The following is a 25,232-nucleotide window of genomic DNA, read 5'->3' on the forward strand; positions in this document are numbered from 1 at the left end:
CTGAGTGCTAACACCTCAACACCAAGATCCAGCACCTTCTACAGTGTGAACACAAGGTATGCAGATTCATCTCCCACTAGCTCCCCAAACGCACCTTATTCTTTCAGCGGATTAACACTTAATCCTCTTGCCTCTTCTATTTGGGCCATCACCCTAGACTCCGCCCTCCTCCACTTTAAGTATTCCAACCTGTCGAAATTTCACATCCCTTCCAAATCCTGCTGACTCACATAAATCCCTTTCTTTAATGTCTCCTGTACCATTCAACCTTTACTGTGAAGCTAAATTTTTATTATTCTTTGTAAATTCTGTAAATGCCTTCTCCCACTAGAATGAATGTGTACAGACTACCTCTTTTTTTTACATATCCCAAAGTGTTAGCACACACAGTGTCTTGCACACAGAAGATGCCCAATATTCACTAAATTACCCGAGACTGCTTCCCTGGTGGCTCAGATGGTAAAGAATCCACCTTCAATGCAGGAAACCTGGGTTCAATCCCAGGGTCGGGAAGATCCCCTGGAGAAGGGAATGGCAACCCACTCCAGCATCCATGCCTGGAGAATCACTTGGATAGAGGAGCCTGGGATGCCCAATCCATGGGTCGCAAAGAGTTGGACATGACTGAGCGACTAACACTTTTAACTTTTCATCCCAGGTACCTCTATAATGATTGAAATCTAACTTGAATTCTTTATTTTTTTTTTAACTTGAATTCTTAATTCTGAGTTAGATCCAGACTTAAAGTGAGACCTCTTGCTTTGAAATTAGATAAGTCGATTAGTCTAAAGTCTAAGTCCTATAACAGAAGGAAGACCTCACCTTAAATTAAAGCATAATGAACCTTATTTATCCTTGCATGTCAAAAAGCTCTTGGGGTTTGAGAGGAGAGTGTCTACTGATAGCAAAGTGTCTTTGAAAATTAGATTTTAAGTTATACATTTATAACAGCTCTACCATCAATGTGTGATTAGCTGACAGGCACATGAAATGCTGTTCAAATAATCTAAGTAGACATCTGCTGGATCTAGATGTTAGTCTACACACTAACTTTCTACCTTTTAAATTAATGCCATGATCATCCCTCAGTTTCTGATTGTTCGGATTTTTTTTTAGCAATGTGATATTTTAGGAAATATAAGATTTACAAACCATCAAATAGAATACATTCTATTTTTATAAGGCAACAGATTCATATCTTTAAAAATACATTTTATTAAATAATCTACTTGGAGAATAATTACAAAAGCTTTAAACAGTAATTCCAAGTAGAGAAAGGCAGTTTTCTTTAAAAGAAAAAAAAGACCAAACAGTCTTTATTATGTTTTGCTGCTTTATACACAGGAATGATTTATTTTACAAACTAGTCAGTTGCAACATTAGCCTGAAAAATCAAAAACAGTTCTTAATATGTCTCAAAGGCAAGGTTAACTTTATAATGATATGCTTTCACATTAACCAGTATGACAAACCATAAGAAACTTAACACCATAACAGTTCAAAATAAAATGTACAGAACAGGCACTTTGAAGTCAACCATTTGTGTGTAACTCACAGTTAATGTTGTGTGTACACGTCTCATTATTTCATCAAAGGTTATAAACCAATGAAACAAATATTCCTTTGATGCAAAAGCACGAACACATTTAGGTTCCAAACACCATGTTCTGGTTGTAATACATGCAAGACACACCCTTAATTAGAAAAATCTTCTGAAAGAAAAACAAAAAGCCAGGAATGAAAGCATTTACAAGCACTTGAATAAGGCCTTTAAGTGTTCAATCAGTGTTTTTTAAACCCCTTCATTCTCAGGTAAGGGATTAAGAGGCCGAGAGAGAGATCGTCTGCGAGGGTGAGGATACTGGAGACTGGCAGTGTCAGCATCGCAAGAGTGCTCTACCAGAGGAGGAGGAGGAGGAGGAGGAAGGAGCTGGGCATAACTGGACCATCTCGATCCAGCCCGTGGGGAATCCAGAGGGGGAAAGAAATACCTGAAACAATGAAGACAGGAACAAAACACCAAAACAAAACAAAAACAACAGAGAGAAAAAAAAAAAAACAGAAGAAAAAGAGAAAAGTAGTAAATACAAAGAGAACCAAAGAGGGGAAAACACATGCTAGAAAAAAAAGCTTTAGTATATTCATGCCAAAACTAACAGAACATAACAGCAAAATCAAGACCCTTACTCAAATCAGGCTTGCTTAAGCAAGTATAGAAACTTGAAAAAAGAAATAGAATCTGTTTAACTTAAAAATGTTAAAAAAAAAAATCTTCAGTATGAATGTTACAAAAGAAGACATTAATTTTATAATTTAAAACATTTTCTAATCTCTCAGAAACATACTGATGCTGTCCTGAAATTTACATATCACGTAAGCTTTTCTTTAAGCAACGCTTCCCCTGTAGCAACAGCAGTTTTAGTGCACACATGACACTCGGGACCAATTCAGAGAGAGGTTCACATAGTATGGCCAGCTACTGCAACATACTTTCCAAGAAACACAGTCTTAAAATACACTTAAATGTTTTTCTGCAAAAACCTTTGATTAGTACAAAATGTTGATAAATAAAAGGGCTCAAAAATATGTCCTACTGTTAGCCTACTATTTTATAACTTACCCGTAATACTTTAGCATTTTCTCAAAAAAAGATTTATAGCTCTGTCATCAGAGGGTATGAACTAAATGAAGCAGCCAACAAAATTAAGAAAATCCTGGGACATGGAACCTGGAGGTTTAACATGCATGCACAATTTTAGCAAAGCTTTATCTGCTTCTTATAGTAAGTTTCCAAATTTTGACTTGACGGAAACCTTAAGCCATGAAATCACACCATAAAAATATACAAGCACATATTAGAAATATTTACCTCTTTAGTGAATATAAACTGAAAACTTACAACAATGTTTTCATTTTACTACCAAATTATAAATGAAGCAATACCAAATGTTGTCTGGCTACAAACTGTACAGTCAAGTTACTGTCACTACTATTTCTCTCACTCTTTCACTAATAATAGTTTAAACATTTCAAAGAAATAACAGAGTTATACTGAATAGTATCATGTATAAACCAATTCTACAAAAAGTAAACAAATTAGCACTCAAAACAATCTTTATGAAAAATAATTACTCAATCCTCAAATTGAAATTATAAAAATTCATTTTAGCCTACTGTTTTAGAAAATAAAAGACAGAAGTCTATATACATTCTCCAGATGGAATAGTGATATTTTCCCTCCTCCCAACTACTGAGGATGGTAACAATCTTTTAATTTTAAAACCCGTGAGTTTCAGAAACATTTCAAAAAATTGTTTTGGTGACAGTGTCTCAACAAAAAGCCTCTCCATTTATATTTCAAAAATTTTAAATAAGTGTCAATAAACTGGCTAGTACAAAAAAAATGATATACATTGTATTTTTAAAGGCCTTTTGGATTGCGTTTAGTAGTAAGCAGGCTGCTGGTGTATCTTGGGAGAGGTCAAACGGCGCTGGGGAAGGGGAAAAGGAGCTCGATTTCCATTCCTGTGTGCATGCAACAAGCAGCAAAACAGCAAAGTTACTCCAGTTAGCTGGTACTCAGCTGTGCTTTCTGTTAAAGGACATAATACAAATGGAGAAGGGAAAATGCATCACAGATCTAACACAGATGGTTATTGGCACAATAAGAACACAGATCAAAACTTCAAAGCTCTTTACAAAAGAAAATATGCAGTACAGGCAGCAACCAAACACTAGATTTAAGAAAAAAAATAAATAAACAAAACACTAGTATCCTTTGCTTCATGAAATAATCTTTATATTCTTATATCTCCTATGGTACCTGAAGTTGTTTTTATACAAATACTTAAAAATCAAAACGCAGGACTTCTTTTAAAAATGTAACAATATAAAAATGGGAAATTTAAAATGCAATTCTCTTAAATTGACAAAAGAACCATTACAGTATAGTTTGTTAAGGCTGTGCTTTAAATTTTCTTTAATAGTATTCCAAATTATTCACAAAGGCATATTAAAATAATTTTACCTTACAAATTCATATTTGAAATTTGAACATGAAAACAAAGGATGACTCTAATGACATCAAACATGCTTTGTGAATCTAAAATATACTAAAATTTCTAAAAAAGTCAATTCAATTTACCATTTCCTCTTATAATCTCCATGAAAGTTTTAAACACACACACCAAAAACACTTAACTCACTCTTCTACAAAGCCTTAGTTCATGTGCTTTATTTACAATTTCAGTTTAACCTGACTCAAAGGCTACCCTCCCAGCACTAGTGACACTGACTCCTCTGGATTACAAGCCCCAGCGCTGTCCCACACTTCCTCTTCATCTCGCTACTTCCCAGTTACACACATCTCTGGTAGACCACTAAGTATCACAATATTATAACCCACCTGAAATATTATGACCAAATAATAAATCAAATACAGAGATACTAAAGTGCTTTCTCTTCTAGTTTCACAATTATGTGCCAATTTCTTGATTCAATCTAAAAACCCACAAAATAACACACCTTCAGTACAGCTACCTGAATGATTTAAAAAGAAGATAATTGCTAGTTTTCTCACAAAACAGCCTACCTGCCAGAAGATCCATTTAGTGAATTCTGAAGACTTGGGACATTTGAACCTATGGACGGATTTGAGTTTCCCTGCTGAGAACTCCCATTGACAGGGCTCCCATTACCTTTCAGAATGCCAGTACACTTCCAGTTGTCCATATAGTTAGCTGGAAGGAAAGTGGTCAACACATCAACATGACTAACAATTATGTTCCAGTGCACAAATCTACAATTAAATAAGAGAGCCCTACGGGCTATGCATCTCTTAGAATTAACAGCAGAGACATTTTTTAAATGAAACACATATATCTCAATTTTAGCAATTGTTTTTTTGAAGTTTTTTAAAGAATTACTAATTTAAAAAACAAAACTTTCACCACTCCTTACAAGATACATATTGACAGATATAAGCTACCACATTATCACATTAATATCAAAATAAATTGTCTTCATTACAATGAATTTCAGGTATGATGTGTGGGTAACAGAGTCACATTCTCACTTAAGCAGGTATATGTCATGTGGGTAGCTAATGTCCCTGTGGATGTGGGTAACAGAACCTCTGGGGTCTGCGTGGCTTATCCAGCTTGGCCTGATGGTTTGGACACAACCCTGGTGACTGAAGATGCGGAGCCCAGGAAATCCAAGTAGGAAGGCTGCCGGGTAGGGCGGGGCTGTCCTGACTGACGCCCAGAGGGACAGGGCAGCAGAGCCAGAGGCCCGGCTGGTTCTACCACAGCCGAACGCTGACCCCAGGAGACTCAGTCAAATCGCATTTTGGGAACGGCCACTTCTCATGGGAAGTGAACTGGGCTATAATCCCATCCTCAGAAAGGGATGCTGCCAACTAGAGTGGAGCACAGACCATGGCACCCCTGCCCAGTGGATAAACATCCATGGAGAAGAGCAGACCGCAATACCCACAGTCAGTGTCAAACGTCCACACCACCTTCTCTCTGCTTGGCATTCGTAAAACTTTTAGAATCAGTGGCCTCAAGATTCTCTAACTTTTGGGAACTGTAGAGAAGTGAGGAAGACCCTAGATTTTCTTCTAAGGGCTAGTTGGCTAAAGCAGTTGTTGAATCGAGAGGTGACTGTATCCTGAGTCTGTAGAGAACTCATACAAGTTACACCCATAGCAAATGGTATCTTTGGAGGTAGTGTATATTCTGTCACAATTAGTTCTACTTTATTCCACATGGAAATGTAATTTAATTAGTCAATCACTGCTATGAACTAGGTAAAATGACAGAGATTCAAAACAATATGAGACATTAATTTAAAAGTAACCATAGACATTTTTTTCAAAATATTTCAGAGTTTACATTTCTAAGGGAAAATTCTAAAGTAGCAACATACAGCAACAATTCTTCCACTGAAACATTACCTTTCCACAACCTCACACAGCCATCGTCTCCTGAAGATGCCAGCACTGTTCCTGTTATATTCCAACTCACTCGCCAGACCTGAGAATTATGATTATCAAACTGAGCCACGATATGGATCTCAAATTTTGTTGGCCCACCAGAGGAAGTAAGTTCTTTCCTGTTAATTTAAAAAAAAAAAAAAAATTCCTAAGGAATTCTGAGTATGGACACACACATACACTCATACACTCTCGTTCTAAATAATAACAATGGTCTCACATACATGCCACCAGAAGGTCATATCCAAATCCACCCCCGACCTCTGTAACAGCTTACTGAGAGTTGGGCCAAGTCACTTTCATTTGATTCCCCAGTACCTGGCATGATCCTACCACATAAAAGATACTCAGAGACTAAAGAGGATTTTATTCCCCACAAAATGCTGAAGAATGAGAGAGATGAAAATGATTACTTTTTAAAAAGAAAAGTAGTAGAAAGAATAAGAAAAGGGAAGAAAGAAGAGAAAAAAAGAAAAACCAAGGTTCCAAATTCCAAAAATTAAAGCTAAATAGATTATTCACAAGAATGTCTCAGCACTAATTTTCCCTAAGTAGACTGCCACCTCTCATTCCTTCAAACATGTATAGCGTCCAGTTATATTCAGAGGATCTATTTTTAGTATCTGCCTAAATAAACACAACTAAGAAAACATATATCTCTCTTTACTCAATTCCCCATTCCCTAAAGTCATATATTTATAGATAAAATGTTCATTAAGAATCTATTCTTCAGATCATTCTTGCCTCTACACTCTCCTCCACAAATGAAAACAAGTAAAAGGTAAGAGAATTTTCAAATTAGTTGTTTCAAAAACTCACCTCACAGGCTTTAATGTAAAAATTCTCACGTCTTTGGTTGCTATGGCGAGAATGTGGAAAGATCGTCCCAAGTTCGGAGCAAAGGCAATATCGTGGACAGGGTCTGTGACGGTCAGGAGAGTTTCAGCTTTTGCATATTTCCTAATGAAAAAACAATTTACCTCAAAATTATCATAAATGAAAATTTTAAAAAGCCACGTCTAGGTGTCTCCATTATTCCATCTTGCTCATATGTAGCAGTGTTCACCTCTGCTGTGTGTAGTACGTCCCAGCACCAACCTCCAGGAACTGAGACTGTGACCTAAGGAAAGGGGCTTTTGCAGATATAATTAAGGATCTCAGGGTGAGAGAGAACAGACATCAGAGGAGAAGCCATGGCAGAGACTGCAGTTATGCTGCTCAGCCAAGGAACTCCTGGAGCCTCCAAAAGCTGGAAGAGGCAAGGAAAGAGTATGAAGGCAGCAAGCCCTGACAATTCCTTGATCTCAGATTTCCAGCCTCCAGAAGTATGAGAATAAACTTCTGATTTAAGCCACCAGTTTGTAGTAATTTGTTTCGGCAGCCCTAGGAAAGTAATATAACCTCCCAGGTTTCTTCCTTCAATTGTCTTAAGTTTAGCTTAAAACAGAGTTAACGAAAAATTAGAATGAGATCTTGCTTTGTTAGCTATTAGTATCTTTTTTAAGGAAAAGGGTACCTGAATTTCCTAAGATTTGAGTGTAAAGAAAAAAGTTGAGCTAATAACAGCAAGAATTGAATTTTTTTAAGTGATGATAAATGAAGCTAGACCAGAGCTACCCTGGTGGCTAAGTCTTAAAGAATCCACGTGCCAATGCAGGATACAGGGGTTCAATCTCTGATCCAGGAAAAGTCTCACATGGCACAGAACAACTGAGGCCCATGTGTCACAACTACTGAGCCTGCACTCCAGAGCCTGAGAGCCACCACTGCTGAAGCCTGCTTACCCTACAGCGCGGGACTCCACAAAAAGAAACGCCACTGCATTGAGAAGTCTACGCACTGCAACTAGACAGTAGCCCCGACTTGTTGCAACTAGAGAAAAGCTTGAGCAGCAACAAAGACCCAGCACAACCAAAAACAATAAATAAATAAAATTAAGGAAAAAAATCTCTAAAAAAAGGGAAGCTATATCAAAGTCTATTTCCACATCTCAGGAAGAGTTAAACAACCATCTGATTCTGTTACCCTTCAATTTGGAAGTCTTTTAAAGGCTTCAGAATACCCTTAAGATAAAGACTGGACACTAAGCAGGAGGTCTTGAAGACATAAGCCCTGCTGGTTTCCCACCACATGGTCTCCCTTTGACCCATTATGTTCCAACCACAGTGACATTACACTGGCTCACTCTCTCCACATGGAAAGTTGCACTCTTGTCTGGCCAACTTCTACTCATTCTACAGTCTTCTCTTGAATGAATCTTCCAGTTTATAAAATTCATCACCATTTTGCTTTTTTTGTTTTCCCTGCATGATGGTACATACTGGGAGACCAATTACCTTTTCCTTTACATCACTCTAGAGAAGGAAATGGCAGCCCACTCCACTACTCTGGCCTGGAAAATCCCATTGGTGGAGGAGCCTAGTAGGCTACAGTCCAAGGGGTAGCTCACAGTAGGACACAACTGAGCGACTTCACTTTACTTTTCACTTTTCTGCACTGGAGAAAGAAATGGCAACCCACTCCAGTGTTCTTGCCTGGAGAATCCCAGGGACAGAGGAGCCTGGTGGGCTGCCGTCTATAGGGTTGCACAGAGTCAGACACTACTGAAGCGACTTAGCAACAGCAGCTACATCACTCAATTTAGTTATTACCAGAAAAGAGAACTTAGCATATCATAGGAAATCAGTAAATATGACAAACAGTGCATAATTGAATTAACAAATAAAGAAATTACATTTTAAAAAATTAAATGCAATTCAGAACAGTAACTTAACCAAAGCAGTACTGACCTGGTGTTTTCATTATATTCGAAAATCTGAACCTTGGCCATTGCATTTGGACTACTGTCATCACTTCCTACAGCAATCATGGGAGCATGAGCACGAGAGCTGGAAAGGAAGAGAAAAACGTATTTTCCCAATTATAACAATCTGATCACATGGACCACAGCCTTGTCTAACTCAATGAAACTAAACCATGCCGTGTGGGGCCACCCAAGACGGACGGGTCATGGTGGAGAGGTCTGACAGAATGTGGTCCACTGGAGAAGGGGATGGCAAACCACTTCAGTACTCTTGCCTTAAGAACCCCATGAACAGTATGAAAAGGCAAAAAAGACACTGAAAGATGAACTTCCCAGGTCGGTAGGTGCCCAATATGCTACTGGAGATCAGTGGAGAAATAACTCCAAAAGAATGAAGGGATGGAGCCAAAGCAAAAATAACACACAGTTGGGGATGGGACTGGTGATGCAAGTAAAGTCCGATGCTTTAAAGAGCAATATTGCATAGGAACCTGGAAAGTTAGGTCTATGAGTCAAGGCAAATTGGAGGTGGTCAAACAGGAGATGACAATAGTGAACGTTGACATTCTAGGAACCAGCGAACTAAGATGGACTGGAATGGGTGAATTTAACTCAGATGACCATTATATCTACTACTGTGGGCAGGAATCCCTTAGAAGAAATGGAGTAGACATCACAGTCAACGAAAGAGTCCGAAATGCAGTACTTGGATGCAATCTCAAAAATGACAGAATGATCTCTGTTCATTTCCAAAGCAAACTATTCATATCACAGTAATTCAAGTCTATGCCCCAACCAGTAATGCTGAAGAAGCTGAAGTTGAACATTTCTATGAAGACCTATAAGACCTTCTAGAACTAACACCCAAAAAAGATGTCCTTTTCATTGTAGGGGACTGGAATGCAAAAGTAGGAAGTCAAGAAACACCTCGAGTAACAGGCAAATTTGGCCTTGGAGTACAGAATGAAGCAGGGCAAAGGCTAATAGAGTTCTGCCAAGAGAACACACTGGTCATAGCAAACACCCTTTTCCAACTACACAAAAGACGACTCTACACATGGACATCACCATATGGTTGACACCAAAATCAGATTGATTATATTCTTTGCAGCCAAAGATGTTGAAGCTCTATACAGTCAGCAAAAACAAGACCAGGAGCTGACTGTGACTCAGTTCATGAACTCCTTACCGCCAAATTCAGACTGAAATTGAAGAAAGTAGAGAAAACCATTAGACCATTCAGGTATGACCTAAATCAAATCCCTTAAGACTATACAGTGGAAGTGAGAAATAGACTTAAGGGACTAGATCTGATAGACAGAGTGCCTGATGAACTATGGATGGAGGTTCATGACATTGTACAGGAGATAGGAATCAAGACCATCCCCAAGGAAAAGAAATGCAAAAAAGCAAAAATGGCTGTCTGAGGAGGCCTTACAAATAGCTGTGAACAGAAGGGAAGCGAAAAGCAAAGGAGAAAAGGAAAGATAGACCCATTTGAATGTAGAGTTCCAAAGAATAGCAAGGAGAGATAAGAAAGCCTTCCTCAGCGATCAGTGCAAAGAAATAGAGGAAAACAATAGAATGGGAAAGACTAGAGATCTCTTCAAGAAAATTAGAGATACCAAGGGAACATTTCATGCAAAGATGGGTTCAATAAAGAACAGAAATGGTAGGGACCTAACAGAAGCAGAAGATATTGAGAAGAGGTGGCAAGAATACACAGAAGAACTGAACAAAAAAGACCTTCACGACCCAGATAATCATGATGGTGTGATCACTCACCTAGAGCCAGACACACTGGAATGTGAAGTCAAGTGGGCCTTAGGAAGCATCACTAGAAACAGAGCTAGTGGAGGTGATGGAATTCCAGTTGAGCTATTTCAAATCCTGAAAGATGACGCTGTGAAAGTGCTGCACTCAATATGCCAGCAAATTTCGAAAACTCAACAGTGGCCACAGGACTGGAAAAGGTCAGTTTTCATTCCAATCCCAAAGAAAAGCAATGCCAAAGAATGCTTAAACTACCACACAATTGCACTCATCTCACACACGAGTAAAGTGATGCTTAAAATTCTCCAAGCCAGGCTTCAGCAATACGTGAACCGTGAATATCCAGATGTTCAAGCTGGTTTTAGAAAAGGCAGAAGAACCAGAGATCAAACTGCCAGCATCCGCTGGATCATCAAAAAAGCAAGAGAGTTCCAGAAAAACATCTATTTCTGCTTTACTGACTACATCAAAGTCTTTGACTGTGTGGATCACAATAAACTGTGGAAAATTCTGAAAGAGATGGGAATATCAGACCACCTGGCCTGCCTCTTGAGAAACCTGTATACAGGTCCGGACGCCAACAGTTAGAACTGCACATGGAACAACAGACTGGTTCCAAATAGGAAAAGGAGTACGTCAAGGCTGTATATTGTCACCCTGCTTATTTAACTTATATGCGGAGTACATCATGAGAAACGCTGGGCTGGATGAAGCACAAGCTGGAATCAAGATTGCCAGGAGAAATATCAATAACCTCAGATATGCAGATGACACCACCCTTATGGCAGAAAGTGAAGAACTAAAGAGCCTCTTGATGAAAGTGAAAGAGGAGAGTGAAAAAGTTGGCTTAAAGCTCAACATTCAGAAAACTAAGATCACGGCATCTGGTCAGATCACTTCATGGCAAATAGATGGGCAAACAGCGGAAACAGTGACTGACTTTATTTTTCTGGGCTCCAAAATCATTGCAGATGGTGATTGCAGCCATGAAATTAAAAGATGCTTACTCCTTGGAAGGAAAGTTATGACCAACCTAGACAGCATATTAAAAAGCAGAGACATTACTTTGTCAACAAAGGTCTGTCTAGCCAAGGCTATGGTTTTTCCAGTAGTCATGTATGGATGTGAGAGTTCGACCATAAAGAAAGCTGAGTGCCGGAGAACTGATGCTTTTGAACTGTGGTGCTGGTGAAGACTCTTGAGAGTCCCTTGGACTGCAAGGAAATCGAACCAGTCCATCCTAAAGGAGATCAGTCCTGGGTGTTCATTGGTAGGACTGACGTTGAAGCTTAAACTCCAAGACTTTGGCCACCTGATGCAAAGAGCTGACTCATTTGAAAAGACCCTGATGCTGGGAAAGATTGAGGGCAGGAAGAGAAGGGGACGACAGAGGATGAGATGGTTGAATGGTATCAATGACTCAATGGACATGGATTTGGGTGGACTCTAGGAGTTGGTGATGGACAGGGAGGCCTGGCATGCTGTGGTTCATGGGGTCTCAAAGAGTTGGACACAACTGACTGACTGAACTGAACTGAATTATAACATCAACACACATTTAGTTCAGAGAATTAAAAACTCATCCAGCAAAAAAAAAAAAAAAAAAACTCATCCAGCAGCTGTGCAACCCACCAGTTAGCTGTGGACTAGACCCCCGCCACGCCCAGGAAGGGTACCCCAGAGGTCTCACCTGGGGACCAACAACACCAGCCTTTCCCCATATTTCTACCACGTTTTCTTATGGCTGAGATAGAAAGTAGTCCTTTTCCCCAAAGAAAAGGCTTCAAGCATTCAATTGATTAAAAAAACAAAACAAAACACACCTAACAGATCTTAGAATTTTATTACATGAAAAGTAACTTTATGGTGACCAAATCCATGGCAAAAAAACTTTTTTACATGCTTTGCACAAAAAGAATCCCATCCCAATGGAGGAGGAAAGTAGAAAAGACCACCCTTAGGAAGGCATGCCTGTCATTCTTTAATTCTCCACACTCATTCGTAGCCAACTACATTTTTAAAAAGGCAAAAGATAAGCAATAAGAGAATGAACTCCGAGGTGAACTCTAGGTTAATTTTTTTTTTCCATTTCTATGTCTAATTACCTAGATACTGATTTCCCTTGCTTCCCACATTCAGATTAACTAATACCTCTATGAAATAATACCTCTGTTTGAGGTATAATATGAAACTAATACCTCTGTTTAACCTTTGGTCTTGATGTTGTGATCTGCCCATCTCATAAAGCTGAAAACAAAATGTAATTGAAAAAAAAACATTTAGGTCTTTATTACTAAAGCTTCTGATAACGAGATCAAATCACCTAATATAAGAAAAACACTAAGTAAACTGTGAAGTGCTATAGTGACAAAATAAAATTACAAGTTATGTACTATAATTCTTGGCTATTTGAAGGGCTGTAAATTACAGATGTTTCTATATCTCACAAGACTTCTTCTTTCAGTGTCCCACAGATTATTCTTTCACAATGTTAAATATCTGAGCAAGGACAAGTACATTTATGATAATATATTCTAAAATCACTGAAAATATAAATAGTTTGTTAAATATTCTAAAAAAGAAATTATCCAGGTAACAACCTGAATTGAGGATTACCTCATTTGTATATTCAGAAAAAAAAAAAGATCACACTTAAACCATCTTCCAAATATGGCTCATAACTAAACAGTGAGCAAAGCCATCCAACTCTCTGAATACGAGAGACTGATCACCTGCAACTCTTTTCTATACCTCTATGAAATGATGAAAGAATACATTCTAAGAGTGCAGAAATCAGAATATGCCATCAGAAATCAAGAAATCTGGAAGAATTCCAGGAAGCAGAAGGACATAAGACAGCAAAAAAGCTAAGTGAAAAAGAGCTCAACCACTACCATTAAAGAGGAAATTCTACAAGCTACAACCTCTAATCAATAAACAAATAAACAGCAAATCAATCAACCAACCAATTGTAATGAGTCATGGGGCACTCATGAACAAAAATAAGAGTGGCTTTGTATTATTGTAGCAGGGTGATGAATATATGAGGGTCTACTGTATTATTACTATATTTGAAATCTTTCCTAAAAAAGAAAAAATACCTTGAAACATCCTGGTTAAATTTTAGAATTCCACTATCTTAAACCATACAAAGTAATTTCAGGAGGTTTAATGACCTAAGAGTGAAAGTACAAGTGGCTCAGCTGTGTCCAACTCTCTGTGACCCCCGTGGACTATACTGTTCGTGGAATTCTCCAGGCCAGAGTACTGGAGTGGGTAGCCTTTCCCTTCTCCAGGGGATCTTCCCAACCCAGGGCTCGAACCCAGGTCTCCTGCATTGTAAGGCAGATTTTTTATAAGCTGAGCCAGAAGGGAAGGCAAAACCAAAAACCTTTCAGAATACACTTGATAACATCAAGGTGAGGAAGAATTTCTCAAAAAAAAAAAAAAGCACAACATAAAAGATTTAAATGTGGCCATATTAAAATTCAGAACTTTCTGCAATCAAAAGTCATCATACTGTCAAAATGGACAAACCACAAACTCACAGAATATACTTGCATCTCAAAGAAGTAGTAAAACAAAATTCTAAAACCTTCCAGAAATAGGCTGCCTACAAAAGATCCAGTATCAGACTGACCGCACACTTCTCACCAACTAAGATTCAAGAATCCTTTAAAATCTCTGAAAGTCTTCCATTTTGAACTTAGCCAAAGTTCTAGAGCTAGCCAAACTACAATTAAGCATGGAGTAAAACTAAGACATTTTCAGGTGTTCTAGAATTTCTAGTTTGCCATCAACCCCCTATGGAGGAAAAAAAAAGTTACTTTAAGAGTTGCGTGACCAAAGGAAAACAAAAAACCCAAAGGCAACTCATGATATGAAAACTGTGACACATAAATATAACCCGAAGTAATCAGTAACGAGAAAAGAGCACCTGTCAAAGTCAATGCCACATAATTCTGTGAACTACAGCTATGAAAATAGATTAATTTGTGTCTAGAATGAATACTATCTAGTCTTACAAATTCAGTTGCTACTTAGTATTTTGAATCAACTTACAATCAAAAGATAAAAGTACTTTTATGTGTACTACATGGTTACAAAACATAAAGACAAATATTATAAATCTTGTCACTATATAGTCAAGCAAAGTAACAAAACATTAGGAAATGAGAGTGTGAATGTGTGACAGAAGCAAAAAAGAGCTAATTTCTTCTGTCTTAAAAAGAGAAGTGAGTCAACATACAGTCTGAAAATTGATAAATCACTAAGCGAAGAAGTATTTGAATTACGACAATTACATACAACTGAAGAACAACAAATAAAATATCTTGTCACACTTTCACAAGTAGAAAGCTTTCTTAATGTGCTAAAGTCATCTTTCACAGAGTGAGTATAAATTCTGTTTAAAGATAACACGGCAAGAACCAGAGGCATAAGGAAACCACTTAAAATAAAACAGTGACAGTCTTAGAATCACACTCTGCGCAGCAAGGAAGGAGTAAGATAGGACTAGATGCACTAGGACACAGGAAAACACCCACAATGCGGGAACCTCCTTGCTGGTCAAGTAGTTAAGAATCTACCGTCAAGAGCAGGTGACGTGGGTTTGATCCTCAGTCAGGAAACTAAGATCTCACATGCCACGTGGCAACTAAGCCTGGGCACCACAAGTACTGAGCGCACACACCTCAACTACAGAGCCCCTGTGCTCTGGAGCCCACATATCAACAACCAGAGAGAAGCCCCCACACTGCAATGAAAGATCTCTCGTGCTGCAACTAAGATCCAACACAATCAAAAAAAATTTTAAACTAGAAATTAGAAAAAAAAAAGCCCACAATGTATTTATAAGTGTAAGAAGCAAACTGCAAAAAAGGAAAATGTTAGGTCTATACATGTCTGTGTTTTAGGTCCACGTGTACATGATAGCATATACCTAGGTGTGCCTCTGTGTGTGTGTGTGTGTATATACTTATGTGTGTGTGTGCGTGTGTGTGTTTATAAAGGCAGTAAATATTTACTTGTATATGCAAGGGAAAAGTTCAAAAAGTTTACCAGAATGTTTACAGTGGCTAGCTTCTCCTGTGGAGTAGAAACAGAAGGATAAGAGACATGACAGGGTGGGAAAAAAAAAAAGAGACATGACATGACAGGGTGGAGAAGAGAGAATTTAAAAATAGATAAGCAAGACCACTTAAGAAAGACATTTTCAAAAAATCAAGCATCTGATGCTAAGTGTAATGATAACTAGGCTTATATCACCTACCTTGAAGGGTTCCAAGAAATACAACTACAGCTGAGCTTGCATGAGATCTCATGCTGTAGAGACCACTGGCTGAGATTCATGACATCTGGAGCTTCATAGATTCTAACTATCCCATCTGCTGAACATGTTGCTAACATGAGACCCATATGCTTAGGAGCAAATTTCACATCGGTAACGGACGTTCTGCTGTCCACCAGCGTTGTCCTCTTGACCTGAAAAAAAAAAAAAGTAAATTACACACAAAAAGAAAGGATGCCAGGGTGAAAAAGCACAGGCTCTGAATCACAGGGGTCTGTTGCCACTTCCTCAGAAAACTGTACAACCTTGAAAAGACACTCAAAAATTGGGGAGGCCTCAATTTCCTCCAAAGGACTTGGAAAAACACCATGTACATAACCTCACAATCAGTGACCTATAATCAGCTGCTCCTTTAATGCAGAAGAAAGAAGACCTTGTGAAGCCTAACTTTATTAGATAAATTCTTTCTTCTTAAGCAGCGTGTACGTGCTAAATCAGTTGTGTCTAACTCTTTGCGATCCTATGAACTGTAGCCCGCCAGGCTCCTCTGTCCATGGGATTCTCTAGGCAAGAATACTGGAATGGGTTTGCCATGTCCTCTTCCAACGGATCTTCCCAATTTTGGATTGAACGCAAGTCTCTTACACCTCCTGCATTGGCAGGTGGGTTCTTTACTACTAGTGCCACCTGGGAAGTCCTTAGGCAGATAGGAGAAAAGCAGAAAATGTTAGAATTTTCATATGGGCAGTTTTGTCATGCAAAGCAGGTTGGAAACAGCTTTAAGATCCTTTAACAGCAAAAGGGAGGGAGTACAACTTCTCCTGTCAAGTGTAAGTGCTGGTTAACCCTGCTTGGACCAATAGTATCCACTTCTAAAAGAAGGCATGCAGCAGAGACCAAGAGAATGGTAGGAAGCTGGTGTTCTGGAAATTAGGGAACCCCAGTATGGCAGATACCAGCTACTGCCTGACTCCTACATGAGCTGACTTTTGACTGAAACTGTCAACAAAATTTAGAAATCAACAGCTTACTGTCTATAGTTTTGGGACCCAACTCCTATAAGTTGGGTTTAGGAGTGGTAGCCATTACAGGATTATAATATAAATAATTAATATAACACAAATGCTGAAACACTAAATACAAATCATTAAGTTTGAAGAAAAAAATCCTTCATACTGCCACCACTCTCCAAATACAGTCACTTGATTTTCGACAAGGATGCCAAAGACCATTCTATAGGGAAAAGACAATCTTCTCAATGAAAGGTGCTCAGAGAACTGGACACTGAAGTGCAAAAGAATTACAATAGATACCTGCCTTATGTCACATACAAACATTAACTCTATGAGTCAAAGGCTTAAACATAAGCACTGAACTATAAAACTCTTAAAAGAAAATTCTGGCCAAAGTCTCCATGACAATGGATTTGGCAATGACTTATAATACCAGAAACACAAGGAAACAGAAGAAAAAATAAACTATACTTCATGAAATCCTTGCATACAACCCTTGCACACTCTATCAAGAGACGAGAGGCAACTTAACAGAATGAGAAAGAAGATTTAGAAATCATGTATCAGTTAAGGAAATAAAGTACATAAAGAATTCCTACGTACAACTCAACAACAACAAAAAATGGGCAAAGGACTTGATTAGACATTTCCCTAAAGAAGTAAAAGGGTTCTGGTAACAATTTCAATTCCGGAGAGTGGGGTTGGGGGCTAATCCTCACACCCACAGACAATTCTGACACCAGAAGGGTGTCCAAGGAGAATTCAACTCAGTATTGACACTAACTACCTGGAGATAGCATCAGATTCTGGAGTTCAGAGTTCAGTCCCACAAGACTGTCATTCTTCAGGACCAGTCCAAAACCCGGGTGTTACCTGTGCTTCTCACTGCCTGCTGTAACTCACGAAGTCACATAGAAGAGACCCATGGGGTACGGTCAGGGACAGGTGCGGAGCCCCCATGCTCCTGCCAGCACCATGTCCCTGTATCTCCACCAGCCCAGGAGCCTCCAAACGCCATCCTTTAGGGTTTTTATGGAGGCGTCATTACATAGGCATGAATGACTAACTCACTGGCTACTGGTGATCAGTACATCCATAGCCATCTCCCCTCCCTGCAGGTCAGAGGGGTGGGACTGAAAGTCTCACTTCCCCAAAGTGTCCTTACAAAGATCACAGCTTTTCGGGTGCTCTTGCCTCCACCCGCCCACCCACCGCTAACAAACATCTCACCCAGTGGCTCTGTCCGCGCAGTTTATCATTTGATTCTCCTACTATTTCTTCCCAGACAGCAGCTGTTCGGTCAAAAGAACAGGAAGCCAAAACCTGACCAAACTCAGGATGGGCCCATGTCACACGCCACACAGATCCACTATGTGTCTGAGGAATCAAAAAAAGAAAAAAACGGAAAAAGACGAGTTTACTCATTTTGCACACAAATAAGATGTCACTTGAAGAAATAGAATACAGATATTTTTACCTCAAAAAGTGGAAAAAGCAAAAAAAAAAAAAAAGTGGACAAAGCTACTCAATTTAACATTTAAAAATTTAACTTCTAGGGTATTTCCTGGTGGTCCAGTGGTTAGAACGCCACACTTCCATCACAGGGGGCACAGGTTCAATCTCTGGTTGGGAAACTAAGACCCTGCATGCCATGCAGCATGGCCAAAATAAAACAAGCTAAATTCTAGAACTTTTAACTTTTAGAAGATACGTCATATTTAGGATTACAGCTCTTCTGGAGTCAAGTTCTTCTAACATTTTACGGATTAAAAAAAAAACCCTTCTGGATAAAGTTGACCTTTTTCAGTGCTACTAACAGAGACCTAGTACAGAGTTTAACCTAACAAAGCTTTTAAACAGAGATTCTATCAGTCCATTTTTTTTTTTTAAGTCCATTATTTTTTTTCACTTGCAAATTGCTTCTACAGGGAACATCTACCTAGTAAAATAAGTAAGATTAATCAAAATTATATGCTTCAAAAGCCTGACAGTATAAGAAACCGTAGCAACAAAATACTTAAAATGATTCTGATGTCTGGCTAGGAAAAGAGGCAATGAGAGGACAAATACAGAGAAGCCCAAATCTCCATACTCTGAGGGAATACTTTAAAGCTCAACAGCACTATCTTTATATATGAAAAACATCAAATTACTATTATTCAACTCTTTATGTTGACCAAGAAAAAAAAGGCAGAAAAGTCTTAAAAGCATTTCGTATCAATAAAATTGTCTGTGCTTTCCAATAAAAATACTGTATGACCACAAGCACCAGTCCACCCCTGATGCTCACAAAATCTGTTTCAGGCTTCCATGTATCTAACACGTTTTGTACACTCAATCTCAGAACACTTTCATAATTCAGTAATTTCTACATGGTAACAATGTCATCATCCAATGGTAAACTCTGCATCCTTTTTTTTTTGGCTGCTGGCATGTGGGATTTTCATTCCCTGACCAGGGACTGAAACTGTGCCCCCTTCAGTGGAACCAGAATCTTAACCACTGGGTGGCCAGGGAAGTCCCTGCACCCTTATTTTTATTCTCTGTTCTGTCCAATCTTTTTATTTCACTTTTCTTACTTATATAGGCTATAAAGTCAAAGATGCACTAGCGCAGCGAGATCCCGCTAAATGTTAGCTTCCTGGTAAAGCATGATCTAACTAAATAAGGACTGCACAAAGGATTCATCACAATAAAAAGCAAACAAATATCAATTAGTAAGCAAAATAGGGTCTATCTGTTGTCATATTTGTTTTGTTGCTGTATTTATGTTTAAAAACATACCAAAGTACTAATGAAATCTGTTAATTATAAAGCAAAAATACGAGCCTCCTTTTAAAGTGATAAAAATAAGTTTTAGAACTAGAGGAAGCAATTGTACAATATTGTGGATGCAATAAATGCATTAACATTTATTTGTTTACTTGAAATGGTTAACTTTATGTTGACTCTCACTACAATTTAAAAAATGGGAGGGGAGGACAAAAGATTTCAATAGACACTTCACCAGAGAAAGTAAATAAATGACAAACATGCACATGAAAATGCTATCAACACCGGTAGCTATTAAAGGCATACAAACCGAGATCCAATGAGACACACTTTACACCCACTAAGATGGCTACTAATATAATCAAAAAGACAGACTGGAACCCTCATACATTGCTGGTGGGAACATACAATGGTTTAGGCACTTTGGAAAATGGTCTGGCAGTTTTCAAAAAGTTAAAACTATACACAGTCCAGCAATTCTACTCTTAGATATCTAAAAGAATAAAAAATGCTCACACAAAGACTTGTATGGCATGTTCATAACACCATTCATAATCATCAAAAATTAAAAACAAATGTCCATCAAATAGTGAATGAGTAAGTAAATGTAGCTTTATTTATACAATGGACTACTACTCAATTTTACAAAGGATCAAACCACTGATACATACCGCAACATGGATGAACCTCAAAAACAAGCTAAGGAAAGCAAGTAGAAACAAATAACTACATACTGTAGAATTCCATTTATATGAAATGTCTAGAGAAAGTAAAACTTTATAAACAGAAAACAGTTCACTGGTTACCTGGGGCATAAGAAGGGAAGGACAATTAACTCCCAAGCTGGCACAAGGGAAATTTCACGGTTGATGGTAAGTGTCCCAAAACTAGATTGTGGCAGAGCTGCACAACTGTGTAAACTAACACTCATTGAACTGTACAGTTAAAATTGGTGATTCTCAAGATACGTAAAACTCTACTTGAGTAAAGCTATTTTTTTAAAGCAAAAAATAAAGCTATGTACAACACATCACAACTATTAAAAAATACGTAAAGGAAAAAGGTTAAGAAAGACATACTGAGATGCTAAAAACGATTAGGTTAAAATGCTACAGAATTTCAAACTCTTACTTTCAAATTTTCTGAAGGGCACTTGCTACTTTAGTAGTGAAAAAAAGTAAAAGGTATAAATTTTATAATTCTCAAAACTGAACAGAAAGTCACTAATGCTACCCAATAGTAAATGTTTCAATTTTTTCAAATCACCGTAAAAATAAATACTAACCTTCCAGCTAGCAGTGCAATGCCATTCCCCACTTTCACTTTTATCCCAGACCTGTAAGAAAAAAGATATTTTATACCAAGAATTCCTACAAATTAATTGAGTCAGTGAGGACAAAGGAGGGAAACATAAATTCACAAAAGATAAAATCAGTAAGTAAACATTCATTCATTCAACCAAATATTTACTGAGGACTGAGGACACGTCAGTCAAGGAACCTTCCCTCCAACAGTTAATGGAGATGATAACAGTGCCACTCAAGTCAGGCACTTACAGTGCTGCTGCCTAGAAAGTCACTGGGCCAATACTGACCACTCCTGCCCGGGGGAAACAGATGCAATTCACAGGAGCCTCTGGTCACAAAGCATTTATCAACCAACCTATAAATAACCTTGTTTTACCTGTGTATGTTTGCAAATACCTTATTTTGTATACGTTATTGATTCACTAACACTGAACACTGGAAAAGACCCTGATGCTGGGAAAAGACTGAAGGCAGGAGAAGGGGATGACAAGGGACGAGACAGTTGGATGGCATCACCAACTCAATGGATATGAGTTTGAGCAAGCCCCAGGAGTTGGTGAAGGACAGGGAAGCCTGGCACACGGCATTTCATTGGCACAGAGTCAGATGCAACTGAGTGACTGAACTGAACTGAACTCACACCAACACTGTAACTCACATCTGAATGAAGCTCCCCTAACACACACTTTTTCAGGAAGGCACTCACAGCCTTCTTGCTGTGAGACATTATGCAGCACTACACTTGAGGACCACTTCAGCCAGTGAAATTCACCAACAAAAAGAATGAAAATGTGAAAAATGTGGCACCAGACACTCAGAAGGACGCTTCCAGAGCATCACCTGTCCAACCTCAGCTGGGAACACAACCTGGACAACTCCAATTTTTCTGCCACCTGGTCATGTCAACAAATAACCATGAGCGTTGCTTTGGGGGGTACAAATAAACTTTATAGAATAAGCAAATTCACAAATACAAAACTTGCAAATAACGAGACAACTATATATATAACCACCAAGACAAAACACTGAACCTTCATACCAACAAAAAATAGACATTACAATAACAGGACAGTTTAACCAGTTTTTTAAAAATGTAATGATATGTCCCCCAAATAAGTCAATTCATAAAAATGTAATGATAAAACAGTATTGTGGCTCCTCAAAAAACGTCAAAGAGGACTTCCCCGGTGGATAGAATTCGCCTACCAACGCCAAACCCACTTCCTAGAGCTGATGACCAGCAACTACTGAAGCCTGCGTGACCTAGAGCCCATCCTCCGCATGGAGAAGCGCCGCTAATGAGAAGCCTCGAGCACCACAACGATGAGTAGCCCCCGCTCTCCTCAACTAGAGAAAGCCCAAGAACAGCAACACATATATAAAAATTATTAAAAATTTTTCAAATAAAAGTAGAATTGCCATGTGATTCAGCAATTCCACTTCTGGGTTTGCACCCAAAAGAGTTGAAAGCAGGGTCCCAAAGCTGTATTTGTTCACCCACATTCACAGCAGCATTGTTCGCAACTAAAATGTAGAAGGAACCAAACTCCACCAACAGATAAGTATATGTAAAATGTGGTATATGCAGATACATATATTTAGCCTCTCTAAAAGTTTTTAGATTATTTAAACGCTTCCTTTCTCGGGAAGGAAATTATGACAAATGCTACAATACGTATGAACTTCAAAACATTAAGCTAAGTGAAATCAGCCAGTCACAAAAAAAGACAACTCCTGTATGATCCCACTTGTATGAGGCCGCTGGAGTAGCCAAATTCAGAGACATAAAGTACAAGGGCGGGGACCGGGGTGGACGCTTCAGGGATAGGTGAGTCATGCTTAATGCTGACAGTGCAAAGTGAGGATGGCGGTGACCGATGCAAAGATACAAACATACTTAATAAAAACGGTTAAGGTGGTAAATTTTGTTACCTGTAGTTCACTGCAATAACGAAAACACTAAAGAAAAACCTGCAATGATAATGCCCGACACGAACAACTATCACACTGATACTCTTCACCGGCAGCTGTAAAACAGTACAACCTTCAAAAAGACAATCTACCCAGTACTCTCAAGAGCTTTCAAAATACTCATTTATTTCTCTACTGCAATGAGCCTAAGAAAAATTTCCAAAAAACATAAAAAGCTGGATTAACGAAGATCTTTTCACTGCAATACCCCGACAGACAAAAACTCCTCACACGGGGCAATCCTCTAGAACACAGCTCTAAGCGGATAAGGAAACCTACTCGATTGACGAACGCCAATTATCGCTACGGTCACGCGGCCGCGGCGGGCAGAGGGGCGGGGAGAAAACCCGGGCCTCGCCACAGACCCGTCAGCGAGGGGGCTCGGCTGTGAGAACAAGGAGGGAGAGAGCCCAATCCGACGGGCGCCCGCGGAGAGCGGAGGGCCGGCGCCCCCGGTCCTGGGTCCCGCCGACCGGGACCCCCCCAGGCGCTCAAGACCCAGCCTGGAGCCCAGGGCAAGCCGGGCCGACCGGCGCGCCCTGCTTCCCCCTCAGCGGGAGCGCGCCCGCCGCCGTGACGCACGCACGCACTCAGACAACCGCGGAGAGGCGGCCCGGGCGGCAGTGACCCCACAATACCCGGGAGGAGGGCGTCCGCCTGCCAGGCCGCCGGGCCTCGTGCCCAGCAAGGCGCCTCAAGTCTGGTGCAGTCCCCTCTCCACGCGCCCCCTGCTCGGACAGCGGGCCGCGCAAGTTCCCGCCCGCTTCCGGGCTTGGCCCGCACCTTGACGCTCTGGTCGCTGGAGCAGGTGGCCATCCGCCGCCCGTGGAAGTCGAAAGACACATCATGGATGAGATCCTTGTGGTCAGCCGCGATACTGCGCGCCACGAACATGGCTGCGCCGGGCCCCTCCCGCCTCCGGCGCGGCGGCGCGCGGACCGCAGCCCACCCGGACCCGGCGCCGGGGCGCGCACGGCGGTGCTTCCCGCGTGCTGCTCGCGCGCCCCGGGCTGCGCCCGCCCCGCCCCCTGGCCCGTCATACCCCGCGGGGCCCCACCCCCTGGCCCGTCATACCCCGCGGGACCCCGCCGCCGGCCCGTCATACCCCGCGGGACCCCGCCCCCGGCCCGTCACACCTGGCAAGGCCCCGCCCCCGGCCCGTCGTACCCCGGGAGGCCCGGCGGCAGGTCAAACACCGCGCGGCGGGGACCGTGGTACTCTGTCGCCTGGCTGCGGCGCAGTCTGTACCCTGAAGTGGAGTGAAAGTCGCTCAGTCGTGTCCGACTCTTTGCGACCCCATACAGTCCATGGAATTCTCCAGGCCAGAATACTGGAGTGGGTATCCTTTCTCTTTTTCAGGGGATCTTCCCAATCCAGGGATCGAACCCAGGTCTCCCCGCATTGTGGGCGGATTCTTTACCAGCTGAGCCATAAGGGAAGCCGTCTGTGCCCTAAAGGGACTTAAAGAGCTCTCTGTCGAAGTGTGGAGATTAGGGGAATGTGAAGGTTAAGACTATAGTCTTCAAGCCTCGGCCCCGAGTCAGTCTCATCGCGTTGGGGCGTGTGACCCCGGGAGACGGGCCGGGCCCGGGAGTGGGCGCAGAGAGCGGCGGTGCGTACGCAGCGTGTGTCCAGGGCTGTGCGGTGTGGCGGGGGCGTGACCCCGGCAGTCCCCGTTCCCCCCAGGATCTGCAGAAATGGCCTGGCCTTGTTGGAAACGTCTTCACTTGCCTTTCCCCTCCCACTAAAAATGGTAAGATTTTATTGGTACTTTAAGAGGACACACGTGTGACAGTGTGGACTGTAGCCCGGTAGGTCGAGGGCAAACCCCCAAATCCGTGAGTTGCAGGTACGATGACTAAGAACTGCTGTAACTGCTCTAAGGTCAAAGACACTCATTGCCAGAGAAAGGACTCACAAAAGTCATAAAAGCAGAGTGACAGCCTTACAATCAACGTCACACTTGACCCAGTTTACAGACCCAAAAATCCTTGAATAAAGAGGAGGCCAGATCACCTTGAGGAAAGACCCTACTGTGCTGCCAAAAATACACACTGAATCTTCCAGCCTTCCCTCGGGGGACCTGGGGCCTTTTACCAGGTGATTATGCTTTGGGGAAAAGGAAATAATTAGACTTTTCAAGAATTCTGAACACGCAGCTCCAAACTGACCCTGATTTCAGGAGACCCAAAACATCACTGTGATCTACCAGTCAGAGGAGGTCAGCTGACCAGAGGATTTCTGGCTCAGGTGTGTCCCACAGTGGGTCCTCAAAGCCATTCTGTGGTTATTTCCCTGGTTCTGG

General features: G+C 40.6%; 1 protein-coding gene across 2 annotated transcripts; it reads right to left on the reverse strand.

Moving 5' to 3' along the window:
• Positions 1-1,319: 1,319 nt before the first annotated feature.
• On the reverse strand, positions 1,320-23,948 carry SEH1L (SEH1 like nucleoporin). 2 transcript variants are annotated; one of them, XM_043443852.1, is made up of 9 exons: positions 23,711-23,948; positions 20,935-20,985; positions 18,108-18,254; positions 15,847-16,058; positions 8,788-8,886; positions 6,818-6,958; positions 5,960-6,117; positions 4,592-4,739; positions 1,320-1,991 (listed from the first exon to the last, which is right to left on the reverse strand). In XM_043443852.1, the coding sequence occupies exons 1-9, from the start codon at positions 23,819-23,821 to the stop codon at positions 1,793-1,795; spliced, it is 1,266 nt and encodes a 421-aa protein (XP_043299787.1). In that variant the 5' UTR covers positions 23,822-23,948; the 3' UTR covers positions 1,320-1,792. The 2 variants fall into 2 exon arrangements, with proteins under 2 accessions (XP_043299787.1, XP_043299788.1); XM_043443853.1 differs by having other exon boundaries at positions 1,320-3,592.
• Between the last annotated feature and the right edge of the window lie 1,284 nt (positions 23,949-25,232).

Source organism: Cervus canadensis, chromosome 23, assembly GCF_019320065.1.
Source record: "Cervus canadensis isolate Bull #8, Minnesota chromosome 23, ASM1932006v1, whole genome shotgun sequence".
NCBI classification, from domain to species: domain Eukaryota; kingdom Metazoa; phylum Chordata; class Mammalia; order Artiodactyla; family Cervidae; genus Cervus; species Cervus canadensis.

Coding starts and splice junctions, on each gene's coding strand:
- SEH1L (XM_043443852.1), bottom strand. CDS start 23,821: ATGTTCGTGGCGCGCAGTATCGCGGCTGACCACAAGGATCTCATCCAT. Junction 20,986..23,710: donor CCAGCGACCAGAGCGTCAAG/GTGCGGGCCAAG, acceptor TTTTTCTTACAG/GTCTGGGATAAAAGTGAAAG. Junction 16,059..18,107: donor TGCGCGGACAGAGCCACTGG/GTGAGATGTTTG, acceptor TTTTTTTTTCAG/GTCAAGAGGACAACGCTGGT.